This window comes from Patiria miniata, unplaced genomic scaffold (genome assembly GCF_015706575.1).
Source record: "Patiria miniata isolate m_02_andy unplaced genomic scaffold, ASM1570657v1 HiC_scaffold_12, whole genome shotgun sequence".
In the NCBI taxonomy this organism is placed as follows: Eukaryota; Metazoa; Echinodermata; class Asteroidea; order Valvatida; family Asterinidae; genus Patiria; species Patiria miniata.
In genome coordinates, this window is record NW_024037050.1 from 542,973 (window position 1) to 561,225 (window position 18,253).

Sequence of the window (18,253 nt, forward strand, 5' to 3'; positions counted from 1 at the left end):
CCAAATGGCTAGATCGCGGGTTTCGGAAATAAACTCTTAGACTTCAACACAGAGACAAGGGCCCACACTACATCAAACAAAACAACACAGTTGTCCGGCCCCCAGATCTGAAAAGAGGACAGTGATCCAACTTTTAAGACCCGAGTTCAAGACGGGGTAAAATTTACAACTACTTAACTTTTAAATCGACGAAAGCTGCCTGTCATCTTCTTCACCAGCGACCCTCATCTTCTTCATCATGGACCTGCACAGGACACACGGACAAAAAGACAGAAAAAAGACTGCCTAAAATAGGCAAGAACAATGTTAATACCAGTCACAAATGTACATATTTCAAAATTCAACACATACATAAATAACACATACACATGCAAAGAAAGAGTTCACTTCCAGCCAGACGCGATGCTATTTCGTAACGCTTTTCATGCTGCGCCCACTCAATTTCGACTTGTTGGAGACAATAAAGCTCCCAAAATATAAGAATTTTCAGTCGCACAATTTCAGACATTTTGCGCAAGTGTTCCAAATGGCTAGATCGCGGGTTTCGGAAATAAACTCTTAGACTTCAACACAGAGACAAGGGCCCACACTACATCAAACAAAACAACACGGTTGTCCTGCCCCCAGATCTGAAAAGAGGACAGTGATCCAACTTTTCAGACCCGAGTTCAAGAGGGGGTGAAATTTACAAGTACTTAACTTTTAAGTCGACGAAAACTGCCCAGCGTCTTCTTCTGCGCCAGAGACCTTCATCTTCTTCTTCATGGGCCTGCACAGGACACATGAACAAAAAGACATCAAAAAAAAAGACTGCAAAAAAAACCACAAGAATGTTAATCACTAGTCACAAATGTACATCTTTCAAAATTCCACATAAATAACACATACACATACAAAGAAAGAGTTCATTTCCAGCAAGACGCGATGCTTTTTCGTTGCTCTTTTCGTGCTGCGCCCGCTCAATTTCGACTTGTTGGAGACAATAAAGCTCCCAAAATATAAGAATTTTCAGTCGCACAATTTCAGACATTTTGCGCAAGTGTTCCAAATGGCAAGATCGCGGGTTTCGGAAATAAACTCTTAGACTTCAACACAGAGACAAGGGCCCACACTACATCAAACAAAACAACACGGTTGTCCGGCCCCCAGATCTGAAAAGAGGACAGTGATCCAACTTTTCAGACCCGAGTTCAAGACGGGGTAAAATTTACAACTACTTAACTTTTAAATCGACGAAAGCTGCCCGTCATCTTCTTCACCAGCGACCCTCATCTTCTTCATCATGGACCTGCACAGGACACATGAGTAGTGTGTTGGGTCTTCATCGGACAAGACAAAAGAATTTTATGCATAATGCACAAAGACAATGGACTCATTAGCATATCAATGAAACTAATTAGCATATCGATGGATGATGTTAGCATAATAAAAGAGCGCATGGGCGTATGTAGGTTTTACCGGACAAAGGATGGGTCTAAAAAATGTATTGGACAAAGGGGGGCAACACACCCGGCTAGATGGAATAGCGGACAGAGGAAGACCTGAACCGGAATAGCGGACAAAGGGAGACTTGAGCCGAAATAGCGGACAAAGGGAGACTTGAGCCGAAATAGCGGACAAAGGGAGACTTGAGCAAGGTTATCGGACAAAAGAAGCAAGCGTGATAAATAGGCCGCTGGGTAGAAGTGTTTGGTCATACCGCTTCAGTTCTGTAATATCGACGACATCATCAAACCTTGTAAACAAGATGGCTGCACCAGAGAGTTTCTACACTGCGCCTACCTCATCACTGCCGTCATTTGACGCGGCCGGTAGTCGTAAAGAAGTACGCGAGTACGCACCAGCGAAGCCCGAATGGTTAGCCAATGCAGACCCCCAGCGACTTGAGCGACTGGAGCAGCGCATGATGACTCGTGCTGAAGATCGAAGTGCACCGTTCCCAAATTCTGACCCAAGCAAGCGTCGCCGAGCTGAGACTATCCCGTCCGCTAGGTTCGAGCTGACCGACGTCCGTCACGCCGTGGTAGAACCTTTTAAGGGCCAGATTTACATCAAAATTCGCGAGTTTGTCCATGTGAAGGGTAAAGACTTTTGGAGCAGTCCGCGAGGCATAAACCTGAGGGTCGACGAATGGAAGAAACTGGTAGAAGTAATGCCTGCCATCACCGAGGCTGTGGAAGACATGGAGGTAAGAAATTACTCATGTAAATAAAGTCTTCATTACGAATTGCTTTTTTTGTGTCAGAGTTAAAAATGTGTTTGATTTCAAAAGTGTCACATTACTCTTTTTTTTTAAACATTAATAAACTTTTTGTTTTGTTCTTTTATTTTTTTTGTCCTTTTACAGGATTTTTCTTTCCAACGGGATCAAGGAAGCAAGAAGGTGAAACGTGACAGCGATGCTCAGAGTGATGAGGCTACGCCAGATCCGGGGGATGGCTTTCCATGGGGGTATACGGGTGACGCTGTACCATACACCAAGCCCAGCGGGACACCGGAGGAGGAGGAGGAACGTGAGGCCTGTAAAGACCTTGCATTCAACATTATTCAGGCGATATTCGTTCCTTGCATTCTTAAGAAAGTAGATGAAATTTGTAGGGAACAATGCTATGGGTGTAATCTGCCAATAGAGAAAGACTTCACCCAGAAAAACCACGAGTGTATAATGTTGGACATGTCTGAAAAGGTGGAAAAGTTCTTTGATCGTGCTGTAGATAACATTTTAGAAACTGAGTTAGGGAAATGTAGATCCGAGTGGAATTTAACTGCTAAAGACAACAATCGGATTGTTTCATACTATTCGACTATTCATGCCAGAAATCGTCTTTTTACCAAATATGTTAATATGCACGTCGAAAAGAAAGTCGATGAACCTGAAAATGGTAGAGCCGTTTTGTACAACATTTGTCATGCTGATATATGTTTCCAACAACAGATGTTGGTTTAACTGTTATGTTTACATTCCTTAGGGAATCGCAACAAGAATTCAATTTACAGTGTTTTACTTCATGATTGTTGACTGACTTGATTACTCTATCCAGTTTAACTTTGTTTTGTTTTGTTTTTTTCTTTTGTATTCTGATAGTTAGCTTTTATTAAATGTTTTCATAGTTTTGATAAAAAACAATTGTGTTTAATAATTTGAACTAATTGGAATTTTAAAAAAGCTTGTGTATAAAAATTTGAACTACATGAAAGTAAAAAAAAAAAAGATTGTGTTTAAAAAAAAAAAAAAAAAAAATTGTGTTTGTAATGGTTTAAAATAAATTGGAATAAAAATAAAAGTAATTTTAAACAGAAATAAAAAGATGACAAATCTCAAAAGTGTGATTTTTATTGCAAAGCCTTTAAAAAAAAATTAAATTAAAGAGGTGAATAAATGTAATAACTGTCATTTTTAACTAATGCGTTGATAAGACAGGATCATGGATGATCGCAAAAGTTACTTGAAGACGTTATATTATGACATTGGGCGTGAAAGCGGTTTGAGTAGTATTGAGAAATTGTATCGCGCTGTCAGGAACGATGGAAAGTACAAAATTACGCGCGAACAAATTAAACACTTTCTCATTGGACAGGATGTATACGCGCTGCATAAGCCGGCTAGAAAGAAATATCCCAGGAATAAAATTATAGCTGTAGCACCTGACGAGATACATCAGTTGGATTTAGTGGATGTTTCCAACCTGTCAAAGTACAACAACGGATATCGATTTTTACTGACGTGGATCGATGTGTTTACCAAATACGCCTGGGTGATTCCTTTGAAAAACAAAACTGGAAAGGTATTGGTGGAAGCTTTCAAAAACAATATCAAGTCTAGCGGTAGACCTCCGACTATGGTTCACACTGATAAAGGCAGCGAATTTACGAATCGTTTGTTTCAAGATTTGCTAAAAACAGAAGGCATCCATTTCTATACGACAAACAGCGAGATGAAAGCCCCCATTGTGGAGAGATTTAATCGCACTCTCAAGTCTAGAATGTGGCGGTATTTTACGTACAAAAATACTTTGAAATACATCGATGTGTTGCAGAAACTGGTGAAGGCGTATAATCATTCCTATCATCGTTCCATTAAAATGAAACCCGTGGAAGTCAACGGTGAGAATGAAAGCAAAGTCTGGAAACATTTATATTCCACGTCTAAAACGCCCGTAAAATTTAAGTTTAAAGTCGGGGATCAGGTTCGAGTCAGTAAACAGCGGTTAACGTTTGAAAAGTCGTACCTCCCCTCGTGGTCCGAGGAAATATTTACCGTAGCCGAACGCAACGGGCGACAGGAAAGACCGGTGTATAAATTAAAAGATTTTGTAGGCTCAGAAATTTCTGGAATTTTTTACGAGCCAGAGTTGCAAAAAATCTATAAATCGCCTGATGCTCTTTACAGGATTGAAAGAGTACTGCGTAAACGACGTAAAAATAAAAAGACCGAATATTTCGTTAAATGGTTAGGGTATCCTTCATCGTTCAACAGTTGGGTGACGGATGTTCAGCAATAAGGACGCGGTCATGGCATCACCTTCGACTCAGTTTTACGTAACGCTGCCTAGTAATTCATCCATGTCATTGTATCCAGACAATACACTGTCTAGTTACACTACACGTCTTGTGAAACAAATTAATCTGGCTGGTAATTGGGAGGCTGCCCTGACTGAAATCATTACCCTTTCACTTGGTACAATATCACAGAAAAGAACAATTCTTTTACGTTTAGCGAGCATGGTCTAGTACAAACCCACGCGAGAATTTCGCACGGATTCTATAAATCCGTACGGGAAATTATAGATGCAATTAATAGGGAGATGACAGAAGCAGCTAGACATAATATTAATATTAACTTAAATAATTACACCGGCAGAGTTAAGATAAAACTCAGACAGGGGGCGTTCATATATTTTGATGATCATCTGTATCGCATGTTGGGATTAAAACACAAAGCGGTTAATGAAAACAAAGAAGGTCACTTACCAGTAGACGTCAATGGTGGTTTTTACGGTATGTACGTGTACTGTGACATCGTCGAGAATCAACTGGTGGGTGATGTGAGCGCGCCGCTACTGAGGATCGTCCCGGTGCAGACGTCTAATCAGGGTGATGTCGTTGCCCATACATTCAGCACACCTCATTACGTGCCTGTAAAACGAAAACACTTTGAGAATATACAAATGAATATATTTACAGACACTGCTGAAAAAATACCATTCCAACGTGGGAAGCTCACGACGACACTTCATTTTAGAAGAAGTCGTCCCTCCTTGTTTTAAGCAATCATGATAGACTACGAGAGATATTACAAAAACCAAGCCGGAGGTGGGGACAATTTTTTTAGGGGTGCCCCCATTCAGAAAGGATACGGACTTGGAAATATTTTAGGCGGTCTTTTTAGATCCGCTTTGCCAATGATCAAACAAGGCGCAAAAATGCTAGGCAAAGAGGCTTTAAAGACAGGAGTTGGAATTGCTGCAGATGCCCTGAATGGACAAAATGTGAAAGCGGCCGCAAAGAAGCAACTGCGACAGGTTGGATTGAACATGACGTCACGAGTTAAAAAGCAGCTTTCGAAGAAATCTCCCAGTCAGAGAAAACATTTAAAAAGGAAAGCAACTGGTACATCACGCAGAAAGGCTCCGAGCAAGCGAGCGAAGAGGACCCTCGACATATTCGATTAATAGCAACGCTATAAACCATGGCATTCGTCAGCAAACACTCGTGCGAATGCACAAAGTCAGAATTAGATCTTTTCTCTCTACCCCCGACTCAGACCTCTATTTTAGGTGGGAAATATGTCCAGTTTAACCCTCTGACAAATATTGTGGACTCGGACTCGATAGAATTCAATGTCACTGGTTCGACCGAGCACTATCTGGATCTTGCACACACTCTAATCAACGTGAAGGCAAAAATTGTAAATGAAAATGGTACTGACCTTGCAGAGGGCGTTCCGGTTGGCCCAGCTAACCTGTTTCTGCAGTCACTGTTCTCGGAAGTGGATGTCTCGCTCAACGACAAGCTGATCTCGTCCTCATCGGACACGTATCCGTATAGAGCCTATCTGGAAACCCTTTTAACATATGGCCCTGCCGCTAAGACGTCTCAGCTGACTGCGGCCTTGTTTTACAAAGATACGGGCGGAAAAATGGAAGCCAACGATCCAACCGCGGAAGAGGATTTCAACGATGGGTTAAACAAAAGATATATGTTGACACGGGAGAGCCGAATTGTAGATCTTTTAGGACCGGTTCACTCCGACATATTCTTTCAAGATAAATTTTTACTGAACGGAGTCAGCCTCAAACTAAAATTTCATCGCAGCAAAAATAGCTTTTGTCTACTGTCTGCTTTACCCGATACACATTACAAAGTAAAAATTTTGGAAGCCTCTCTGTACGTGAGAAAAGTCACCGTCAGTCCCACTGTGGTTCTAGCGCATGCCAAAACCCTTCAGACTGCTACGGCAAAGTATAATCTTCGAAGAGTTGAAGTGAAGACTTTTTCGATTCCGCAAGGAAATCAATCTTTTACGCGCGAAAACTTGTTTTTGGGACAGATCCCTAGGCGCGTGGTGATTGGCATGGTAGACAATACGGCCTTTAACGGTGATTACCGTAAAAATCCCTATAATTTCAAACACTATGGATTAAATTTCATGGGTCTGTATGTGGATAACGAACAGACACCGTGGAGACCGCTTCAACCCAAATTCTCTGGAAAAGATGACGCGTACATGATGGCCTATCAGACGTTGTATTCCGGTATAAATACGCTGTATAAAGATGTTGGAAATGCCATTTCCAGGGAAGATTACGAAAGGGGCTATTCTCTCTTTGCATTTGATCTGTCTCCTGATTTGTCTTGTGGATCTAATCTTAACCTGGTAAAGCGCAGTAACATGCGCCTCGAGCTGAAGTTTGGAACAGCTTTAACGACGACAGTCAACGTTGTCATATACAGCGAGTTTGATAGCGTCCTAGAAGTGGACGAGAGCCGAAATATTCTGATTGATTACTCCAATTAAAAGACGACATGGATAGCGTGCAACTTTTACAAGTACTCAAGGGAGACAGTATTACTCGGCGTTACACGGCTGGCGTATTTCCGGCAGATAGGCTACCACCAGTGACAGAATACCCCCGTGCATTCACCATCAACACTGACAAGAGCAACGAGCAGGGTACCCATTGGTTGGCGGTGTACTTCACTCGGGACAGACGCGCCGAATTCTTTTGCTCCTATGGGCAACATCCCTATGTATACGGGCGTTATTTTCAAACATTTCTAAAAAAGAACAGTTTGCACTTTATTTACAACGCAGTTCGTTTGCAATCCCTAAGCACTACAGTCTGTGGACAACACTGCCTTTTTTACTTACTGCATAGATGCAGAGATATTCCAATGAGCAGCATAATGTCAGTGTTTACGGATGACTACCTTATCAATGATGTGTTAGTGCAAGATTTTATAGAAGAAAAATATGATGTTGATGTACCTGTTTCAGATTTAAATTTCATTTGTCGTCAAAGTTGTATTAAGAAAAATAATAAGCTATCGTGACTCAACACTTTTTGTGTTTGTAAATATATATTATCATCTCTCTGTTATTCTTTAAAAAAAAACTGTGTGAAAAAAAAAAAGTTTTTATAATAGCTTAAAATAAATTGTGTTAAAAAAAAAAAAAAATTGTAAAAAAGAAAGTTAAAAAAAAAAATTGTTTAGATTTTTTTTTTGTGTTGAGAAAAAAAATTTGTGTGTAAAAAAAAAAAAAAATTGTGTTTAGAAAAAAAAAAAAAAAAAACATTTGTCAAAAAAAAAATTGTGTTTAGAAAAAAACTTTGTGTGTGTGTTTAAAAAAAAATTGCGTTAAAAAAAAAATGTGTTAAAAAAAAAAAGTGTTAACAAAAAAAATTTGTATGTAAAAATATTTAGTCATTGTTAGTAGGTACAAAAAAAAAAACAGTAAAGAAAAAAAAAAAGTCAAAGAGTTTTTTTTTGTTTCCTCTTAACATTTGTTCCATTATTTATTGCTTATGAATAAAACGTTTATTAATTACAAAGAATTTCTTTTTTTTTCAAGTCTACATTTTGTTTTTTGTACATTTGTTTTTCTTAACATCACACAAAAATACCCTTCAACTACTGATAACATACATGAAATGCAAGCAATACAAAGTTTACGTATTAAACCTTTTCAATCAAAACAGACACGTCACTATATTTACAAAGTTTCCCAATTCAGTTTTTTCTTGGCTCTTAATGGAGTTGACACAACTCTAAGTCGCCTTCGAGATGGAATCGGTGTGCGGGATGTAGGAAGATCGGGTAGCAACCTTTTCTTATCGGAACCAAATTCTTTATATTTTCTAACGATGCTACGTCGAGCTTCGTTACCGATAATACTCTCGGGCGCGTTAGATTTGGCCAATCCACGCATAAAATATTGAAATCCACGAGGAACGAAACCCTTTTTACTTCTTAGAGTGTCATTGACAAGATCAATAATATTTGAACCCTTTACGACATCCCCTTCATATACAAGTTCCCCATTTTTGTTCCAAGTCATGACGTCATTATGCTTAAGCTGATTCATAAGCAGTTTTGCTTTGCGCTGTAAAGTTTTAGGCACACTCTCGAGAATTTGTGGTGTCAGGTCATCTTGCTTGTCTGAAGTTACGGTTCCTTCGTCATTTTCTATGCTGCCCTGTGGAACGTCGTCTCCCGATGATTTTGGCGTACCGGATCCCTGCGCTGGCGTAGACATCGTAAAAGACATGGGTTCAGTTTTTCGGGCGTGATCATATTGCAGATATTTTTGTAAAGTCTGCTGATACAATGATACTTTAGTGTCATCGGGAATGTCGGTTCTTTCCAAGATGACTTTCATGTCTTCTTCCAGATTCTGCAGTTTACTCTGCGTAGCGTTACGTGAAAGGAGTACATTCTGAATGGCTTTAGTAACACGGTCTGCTGGAGCGCTAATCATGATTTTGCGGGCATAGCGCATTATTACTTGAACAATAGACCACCCAGTGTACCCAGAATGGGGGCTAATAGGGGTCCCAGAAATCCTCCTTTCTGTACCAATAGCTCTTTACGTTTGACGTGAGAAGATTTCTTGTCAGCGAGAGCTCGCAGATGTGCCTTATGTCGCGCCAATTTCTTCTTCTGGCTTGGTGATAGGGGTACACGACCTTTTAAAACGTTCAGTGCACATTCACACAAACAGGTAACGAGCTCTTTGTCAGCATTCTTTAAAATTGCCTTTCTTCTTTTGCTCGAAGATTTGCTTAAAATGTGAAGCGCGTGAATATTGTCCTTCAACCGTCGCGTCATGATTGCGAATGACCAACTTTGCACAAGATCAGTCTATTTAGGGACGTAGGCGTAGCTCGTTTCACCTGGAAAAATATGGGAACGGACACGGAGTTCTTCTAAACAATTAGGTTGCAAGTCAATAAAAAGATAAGAGTGCGGAAGACTGGTTGCATCGGCGTAAGCTTCGACCATGAATTTAGTCTGCCCGGGGTACATCTGCTTGGCCAGGTGAACAATCTGAGATCTGTCTCTGGGGTTTTTAAACAGGACGATGTAATGACAATTCAGACTGATGGTTCTGCTCTCTTTAGACTGATGAAACAGGTTTTGTACGATGTAAATCACGGACAAGTTTCGATGGTGCGATCCTTGGGTAAACAGTTTAGTAACTTGAGGATCGTTACCACATTCCTGCATTAAGTCGTCCAGAATCACTAGATTTCGTTGTTTAGGGTCGATGAGCTCTGACAAATCCTCCGGCACCCCCTCCACAAACTGAACAAAAGGTAGATCGCGAGACAGTTCCTCGTAAGCCGGCTGATACTGACCATAACACCACAAAATTCTCTCAAATGGTTCCACAAAAACATGTTGGTGATTTCTGATTAGTTTACTGACCCAGTGAGTCTTTCCGCAACACGTTGGGCCTGCCACGCAAAATGTTGCTGGATGTTGCAGTTTCGTACCCATGGGAAAAAGTGACCTTAGCGGTTAATCGCGATGTATTATATAACTTAAATATACTGACGTCATAACACGGAGCTTACATCGATAGAAGTTTACGGATGGTAAAAGCTAATATTTTCATTCTTTAACAAGCCAAAAGTAGATACTTCAGAAATCAATTGATTAAACAATTCGTTTTCTAAAATAGTAGACAATTCGATTCCAAAAACAGAACACAGAACGACAAGCAATACAATTATTATTGCAATCGTTATTATTCGAAACATTGGCCGAGAGCACGTAAGGTTGGATGAATGTGTGTTTGCCATTGTGACTTTAGTAGAAATGAGAACAGTACGATCCGACCTTTCTTTTTATGACCTGTGGTATCCGTACGGTACGGTGTTGAAATCATCTACAATCACTCTCTTATTGTAAACGACCTTGTAGTCTTTTGACATCGATTTTGTCTTGATCTTTTTTGTTTTTGGCTCTCTGATGATTTGATGTGGATTATGTATGGTTATGGGTTGTACGTTTACATCTTTGACCATATGCGCTACAGAGTCAAAGTTGATCTGTTGCGCATTCCTAAAGTTGAGCGTGAACCCGCGCACCTTACAACACGTTTTACCCGTGTCTAATTTGTAGGCATAATTTTTAGGACCCCCCGAAACAAAACTCTGAATGTATTTACCGTCTTTTTGACTTAATTCATTCGTTAATGAACCCAGGTAATCACCGAGGGGTGGACTGTACATGCCCGGTTTGTCGATATAAATAACACTATCCGTGTCGTAATACAGTACTCTATCTTGGAGTTTTTCAAGTACGCTGTACAGCTTGAGACGGGCATGGGCTGTTGTAAACGCAGCAATGACCACGTTCGTTCTAGGGTTTGGCTCTACAAATTCGTCATCGTTAGAAAACTTGACTTCTGCGATCTCGTCATTAAAAAATTGCACGCTGTTGACTATTTTGTCATCTGCATACAAAAGCTCATACAACCTCGATGGTTCGGTAACGACTTCAGTTTTTGGCATGTTTATTCTTTGTCCAAATTTTCCCCAAAAACTATTCAACATTAGCTTCGCTAGTGCCCTGAGACCTGGGTTCTTAACAAGTTTTTCTCGATCTAGCAATATTCCCTCTTTTCTTTCATATTCATTGATGTACTTTTGAATGTCTTCCTCGCTTTGACACCATGAAGGAATCCCAGAGCTTTGTTGTTTAATCTTTAGGAACGTATCGATGTATCCGCTGAACAATCCACCGGATTTAGTGGTCGGATTATACTGTTCCCTTTTGTCAAAGTGCCATACACTATCAATGTGTTGAATTACGTAACCTAACTCTACGGCTTTTTGTAATTCAAACGAGACATAAGTACCACTTAGTGCTCTCTCATCGTCACAATGGTGACAGGGTGTTCTTTGTTCCGACTCAGCGCACGCTTTACAAAGTACAAACATCAGCTTTCCAACTGCTCTGTATGGTAAAACAGGGTGATACAAGTTTCGCGGAGGGAGAACTTTACATTTGATTAACCCGTAGTACTCAGATATATCCTTAAAGTTATCGGTAATGACCTTTGGATGCCCTATCGCATATGAACAATATTTATTTGTGTACGGATAAAACGAGCAATAATCTACATATTTAATTGTTTCATCCCCGCTAACTTCATAAAACAATCGAGTCGCATTAGTTCGACCTCCATAGAAAGCATCTCTGGGATTAAGCTGTTTTACGGTAGGATCAGAAATTCCCTCTGAAAGATTAACACGTACATCCTTTGGAAAATCATTGTACAGACCATCCCACTCACATTCCCACATATCTATGTAATTAAATCCCGTCTGATTCTGAATAAAAGCCTTCTTTTCTAGGGTTCGGTTGTATAATTCATGCATTGGAATTTGATACACAGGGTGAGTAGTATCCCCAATATAACACTTAGGACAGCCGTGCCAAAAGCAACCATTGAATTCATACACAGTACGCGCGTCCTCACTATACCCATCCATTTTGTATTTTCCGATTTTCATTTCTCCCCCATTTTGAGCATGTTGGATGTGCACGTCTTGTAAGCGACTCATCCACCGCAACCATATGAGTGCTTTTTGGGATTGTCTGTCTGAAACACTATACCCGCTGGGTGGTAGGACTGCGATTGTATCTTTAGTTAAGAAGTTTCTCCGGTACACAAGATTACAAGCCGAAGCGATCGTCACGCACTGTTTAAAAGGATAAACACCTTGATCCTTTGGTCCTGTCGAAGTAACCTGCATGAACAGTTCGCGGAATTGGATACAACATCGCTTTAAAATATCAACGTCGCTCATACAATAGGATAATAATTCTTCCTGCAAGTCAAAGGGTTGGTTAAGCTCCTTTTGCACTTGGTACCATGCATAGAATTCTTTCCTACGCTCGTCAGACATTGAGTCGGGGTCATAATAAGTTTCGCTCGGTATGGGACCTACGTAGTTTTGATTCCACTGAGTATTAAAAAAGTGCGGAAAGAACCCCTTTTTCAACTCGCTTATCCCGAACTTACCAGGTAACTTACTCAATGCCATAGGGAGGAAATTCATAGAATCTATAATCCTACGCTGATACTGCGGAATGTCTATACTCATAGCCTTAGCCCCATTGTACACGACAGAAGGTATGCACGCATTATCATACAAAAACTCTAGAAGAAAGTACGAATCGTACCCCTTTGCGTTGTGAGCTATGGCTATTGAATTATCGGTTTCGGGGGATTGAAATAACCATTCACAAAACTCTTTCTGAGTGTTATCTCCCTTAAATACCTTACGTGACGGACAAATACTACAGTGAAAATCATCAGGTTGTCCCACACATAATTCACAAGTCGTTTCCGCTACACATAAATTCGGTACGTGAGTGCCGCCATCTTGGGTACATTCAAAGTCAAAGAATACGTATTTCAACACTTTGTCCTTTTTTGCCTTTTCTTGCCGCAGGGTTCCATCGATTCATTATCATTTTCGTCAACATCTAAGGGATCCAAGACAAAGAAATCATCCATAAATTCGTTTGTCTGAAATGTCTGCGAGCGTCCATTTTTGGCACCGTTTACAACTTTTATAAAACACTGATGATTAAATGGAACCATTTCTTTACAGGTTGCACAGTATTTCTTTAAACATTGGTGTTTACCACGCTTGGCCGTGATGGCGGCACTCACGTACGCGTCACACGATTTACATCTGTAAAATGACTGACATACAGTTGTTTTACCTATGAGTCTTGTCTTGTGGTTATTGAAACAGACTTGATTCTTAAAATTACGGTTACAATCGTTACAGTGGACCCATGTGTTTATTTCACCGGTTTTACAACCCAAGGAATAGCACAACTTACAGGAAATGTTACATACATGACTGGATACTGTACCGTTATACCCTTTAAGGCATTGATCGCAGAAATTGCTTCGGTTTAAGAACCCTGACATAGACCGTATGACATCGTAATGCCCCCTTGCAAGATGAAGATATATCGTGCGCGGTTTTTCTGGACCCTTAAAAACGGCAGCGTAACAATGTTCCCTCGATAAAACAATGAGCCTATAATTTTCTAATACGTCTTGAAACCGCTGAAGTTCTTCAATGCCCCCTAATCTCCCTTCTTCGATTCCTGCCTTGTTGTGCATGTCTGTAACCAGAGGATCTACATACTGAGCTCTATTTTTGAGTATATATGTTAACTCTAATCCCTCTTTTTCTTGAAGAGCCTGGCCGAACACAATAGCACGGGCCAGACACGTATTGGTGCCATCGTCCCTTATTTTCACAATACTTCTTTTACTAGCCAAAAGTTCCTCGAGTTTCATAAGTCTAACCTGTCTGTTACTTTTTCCCCCTTTGTTAAATCTCATATGTACAAAATGTATAGATATGGTATCATCGAATCGAATGAATTGGTAACTGTTCAGAACCTGTTGTATCCTATCAAACAATCGCCCTGCCGTCAGCTGATCCATTCGCATGAACGGGAGGGAAATTGGAAAATTTAGAACCGGTGAGTTAAATACCATGCGCACCCTGTCATCTCCCTCAACACCATCCCCTAGACGCTGAATAATACTATTAAATATTCCGTCCAAAAGAGGCAGAGCCTCTTCGAGATTTGCGTCTTCTAAATGACGGAACTGTACTACATAATCATAAGTATGGGCTTGAAATTTTTTTCTTTTTTTTCTTTCACACTCACAATTTTGTAGAATTCTTCGGGTTGTCTGCTTCTGCTGATCTTGCGCTGTGGTTCCTCGATGTGTTCAATATCCCCGTCCAGATCTGCATCGGTAAAAGCACCGCCTACCATACTGTCTGTTTGCGAAGCTGAATCCCCACTGTCCGTGCGTGATCTTTTCTTGTTGTTGACTGGTGCAGAGATTCCACTGGTCCCAGGTTGTTCTCCAATACTGACACGCGATTGGACGTTATCACAAATTTGGGTTGTAGATAGCATCTGGGCCAAAATATTGTCTTTAATTTGTTCATTGTTTTGAGGTAATTCGGAAACGCCTTCCTCACTGCGTCCTTGTTGGGTCCAACTCCCGAGTCGCTCGTCCCAGAGAATGGCGTTGTCCTCCGGTGAACATTGAAGATCTACCTGGTCCCATGTCGACAGTTCTTCAAAAAGGTCGTCAGCGGCATCGTTGAGGGTTGGCGGTAAAGCTGCAACGTCTTCCTCGTTGGGTTCTCGTTGCGTCCAACTCCCGAGTCGCTCGTCCCAGAGAATGGCGTTGTCCTCCGGTGAACATTGAAGATCTACCTGGTCCCATGCCGACAGTTCTTCAAAAAGGTCGTCAGCGGCATCGTTGATGGTTGGCGGTAAAGCTGCAACGTCTTCCTCGTTGGGTTCTCGTTGCGTCCAACTCCCTAGTCGTTCGTCCCAGTAGATGCCGTTGTCCGCTGTACCGTCTTGGTCCCCTACCTCTTCGTTACCCACCTCAACTAGATGAGCGCAGGGTTGTTCCCTATCCAAGAGAAGCTCGGCGAAATCATCATCATCCTCGGCTTCGGTGTTTTCTTGCATATCGAAAGTTTGTGCGATTTGCAGATTGCGTAAACGTTGTTTAATTGCAAATCTTTCCGCGTCAGATAACACGAAATAGTCGAGATAGCCGTTGCATTCCTTCATAGAAAGCGCGTTAATTTCTTCTACGTTGGAAAACATTTTGTAGCAGTAAATTGATAGCTCTAATAAACTGTACACTGCAGAGATAAGACTGGAAATGAAAGACGGGGTAATTAAGATGTTCACCTGAGGTAATGATTGCTACCGACGCGAATAGAATCAACGGTAATTGGTTACCAGTTTCACGAGACAAAGGAGGCCGGGGCCAGAAAGTTTTATCGGACAAAAGGGGGGAGGGGGGACCTACCCCCTAGATGGAATAATGGATAGGGGGATGGGTCTAAAAATTGTATTGGACAAAGGGGGGACCTACCCCATTAGATGAAATAATGGATAGTGGATGGGTCTAAACATGTATTGGACAAGGGGGGACCTACCCCCATTAGATGGAATAATGGATAGTGGATGGGTCTAAACATGTATTGGACAAAGGGGGGGACCTACCCCCATTAGATGGAATAATGGATAGGGGGGTACATAGAAAGTCTTTTAGGACAAAAGAGGTGTTAGTTAATGAGTTAATGAGGGTTAGAAGACTTTGGGACAGCAGGTGCCTAATCTTCTGAAATGCACGGCTTAACCATGTGCAAGATGAATAGGCTTGAATAGGACTGACTAGCACCAAAGTGCTATACAGAAAACTCGGGGCTAAATTGAGATTCTTCATATCGTCCTCTATGTCCTAAGGGCTTGTGTGTGAGTGTGTTTTTTGTTGTTGCTTTTTTTCAGTTTTTTTAAAATAATGTCGTCTGATTTGGTTTAGGTAAATGATCTGCCTGAATAATCTTAACATAAGAAATCACCTGTAGTAATTTTTAAGGTATGTAATCAAATTATTCTGAGATTTTTAAACGATTTTTTGGTTATCGAATAGTTTATTGAATGAAACAAACGTGTACATCATTGTTGACTGTTGTATAAATCGTACCATTAAAGTCAGTCTACATCCCGAACATCATTAGCTTTACGTTTCCATAAAAAAACAAACAAATCTCTTTTCAAAAACGGTCTGTTTTTGGCGGGCTGTACCCATGAAAACTATGTTTTTTCACACCTCTGGATCCACCACACGCCTATAAATACCCCCCATAAACAGTCTTGAGGTCATCATCGTCGATTGGCTCATCATCAATCATCATTATGGAGTTTGATCATGTCTTATCTATCATTGAAGAATTCACCTTAGGGAACGCTGATCATCTTCTTGATGAACTCCGATGGTGCTGGATTGAAGAAGTCCGTCATATAAAACCTGTAGAACTCCTTGAAAAGCATCGGTACAAGTTCAACCAGACAGCGTATAAACTCAAGAAAGAAGGACGAATCAATCATAGACGTTGCATCTCCGTGTCAACCGCAATGCACTATGCGAGGGCTTTACCGGTGCGGATGCCTTGGTTGCGACAACACTGTCAATACTTAATGCATCTCACAACGATGGAGGGGTTAGCGGCGGATGCTGTTCGGGGTATTTTGGCCGTCAACATGTCCATGTCGGACTACTTGAAGTTCCGGCGAAGCGAAGTTGTTCACCCGTCTGTGGCAGCCCTAGAGCTACCACAGACGGTAAAGGAGTATATTCAGTTCTACTGAATTAAAACAAAAAACCAACCGGCCCTTTTCAGGGCCACATATTTTCAAAAAAGAGATTGAATTCTGTGTCTGATTAATCTGTGTTTTCTTTCTTTCTTTCTTTCTTTTGGAAGGGGGGAAGGGTAATGGTTTACTGCAGCAAATAATTGTAAGCGTTATGATCAATACCGCAAAATCAACAGGCATTTAATAATCGTTCAATCGTTGCATTTTTATATTCGCGTCGTTTCCACTCTATAAGTGCGTTAAAACATTGCCCCCATTCACAAAATTTGTTTTCCTCTAAATGTCTATACATAGCGGCTCTTGATAGACCGAGATTCATCATTAACTTCTCCCAAGGTCGCTCGCACTCTCCATTTTTACCAGAGTAAAAACATTTTTTCACAAGATTTCCAGCAAGTCGGCTTAATTGGCGCTCTGTTGGTGTGGCCTGCATTTTGTTTTTATTATCCACTGTTTGCACACTGCTTTGAATGAATACAAATGATAGTCTTGGTCATTTCAAACGTTTGATATTCATCTTTGTCCGCTATTTCGGCTCAAGTCTCCCTTTGTCCGCTATTCCGGTTCAGGTCTTCCTCTGTCCGCTATTCCATCTAGCCGGGTGGGTTGCCCCCCTTTGTCCAATACATTTTTTAGACCCATCCTTTGTCCGGTAAAACCTACATACGCCCATGCGCTCTTTTATTATGCTAACATCATCCATCGATATGCTAATTAGTTTCATTGATATGCTAATGAGTCCATTGTCTTTGTGCATTATGCATAAAATTCTTTTGTCTTGTCCGATGAAGACCCAACACACTACTCACATGGACAAAAAGACAGAAAAAAGACTGCCTAAAATAGGCAAGAACAATGTTAATACCAGTCACAAATGTACATCTTTCAAAATTCAACACATACATAAATAACACATACACATGCAAAGAAAGAGTTCACTTCCAGCCAGACGCGATGCTATTTCGTTACGCTTTTCAAGCTGCGCCCACTCAATTTCGACTTGTTGTCATACAATAAAGCTCCCAAAATATCAGAGCTTTCAGTTGCATAATTTCAGACATTGTACGCAAGTGTTGCAAGTGGCTAGATCGCGGACTTCGGAAATCAATTCTTTGACTTCGACACAGAGACAAGGGCCCACATTACATCAAACAAAACAACACGGTTGTCCTGCCCCCAGATCTGAAAAGAGGACAGTGATCCAACTTTTCAGACCTGAGTTCAAGAGGGGGTCAAATTTACAAGTGCTTAACTTTTAAATCGACGAAAACTGCCCGGCGTCTTCTTCTGCACCAGAGACCTTCATCTTCTTCTTCATGGACCTGCACAGGACACACGGACAAAAAGACAACAACAAAAAGACTGCAAAAAAAAACACAAGAATGTTAATTACCAGTCACAAATGTACATCTTTCAAAATTCCGCATAAATAACACATACACATACAAAGAAAGAGTTCATTTCCAGCCAGACGCGATGCTATTTCATTGCTTTTTTCATGCGG

General features: G+C 40.8%; 2 protein-coding genes across 2 annotated transcripts; one reads left to right on the forward strand and one right to left on the reverse strand.

Moving 5' to 3' along the window:
* Window positions 1-1,628: 1,628 nt before the first annotated feature.
* LOC119744130 lies at window positions 1,629-3,158 on the forward strand. Its single transcript, XM_038220081.1, has 2 exons — window positions 1,629-2,188; window positions 2,348-3,158. Exons 1-2 carry the CDS (start codon window positions 1,748-1,750, stop codon window positions 2,945-2,947), a joined length of 1,041 nt encoding a protein of 346 aa, XP_038076009.1. The 5' UTR covers window positions 1,629-1,747; the 3' UTR covers window positions 2,948-3,158.
* A 4,832-nt stretch (window positions 3,159-7,990) lies between these two features.
* LOC119744384 lies at window positions 7,991-9,350 on the reverse strand. The gene is made up of 2 exons (XM_038220292.1): window positions 9,048-9,350; window positions 7,991-8,913 (listed from the first exon to the last, which is right to left on the reverse strand). The coding sequence occupies exons 1-2, from the start codon at window positions 9,328-9,330 to the stop codon at window positions 8,216-8,218; spliced, it is 981 nt and encodes a 326-aa protein (XP_038076220.1). The 5' UTR covers window positions 9,331-9,350; the 3' UTR covers window positions 7,991-8,215.
* Between the last annotated feature and the right edge of the window lie 8,903 nt (window positions 9,351-18,253).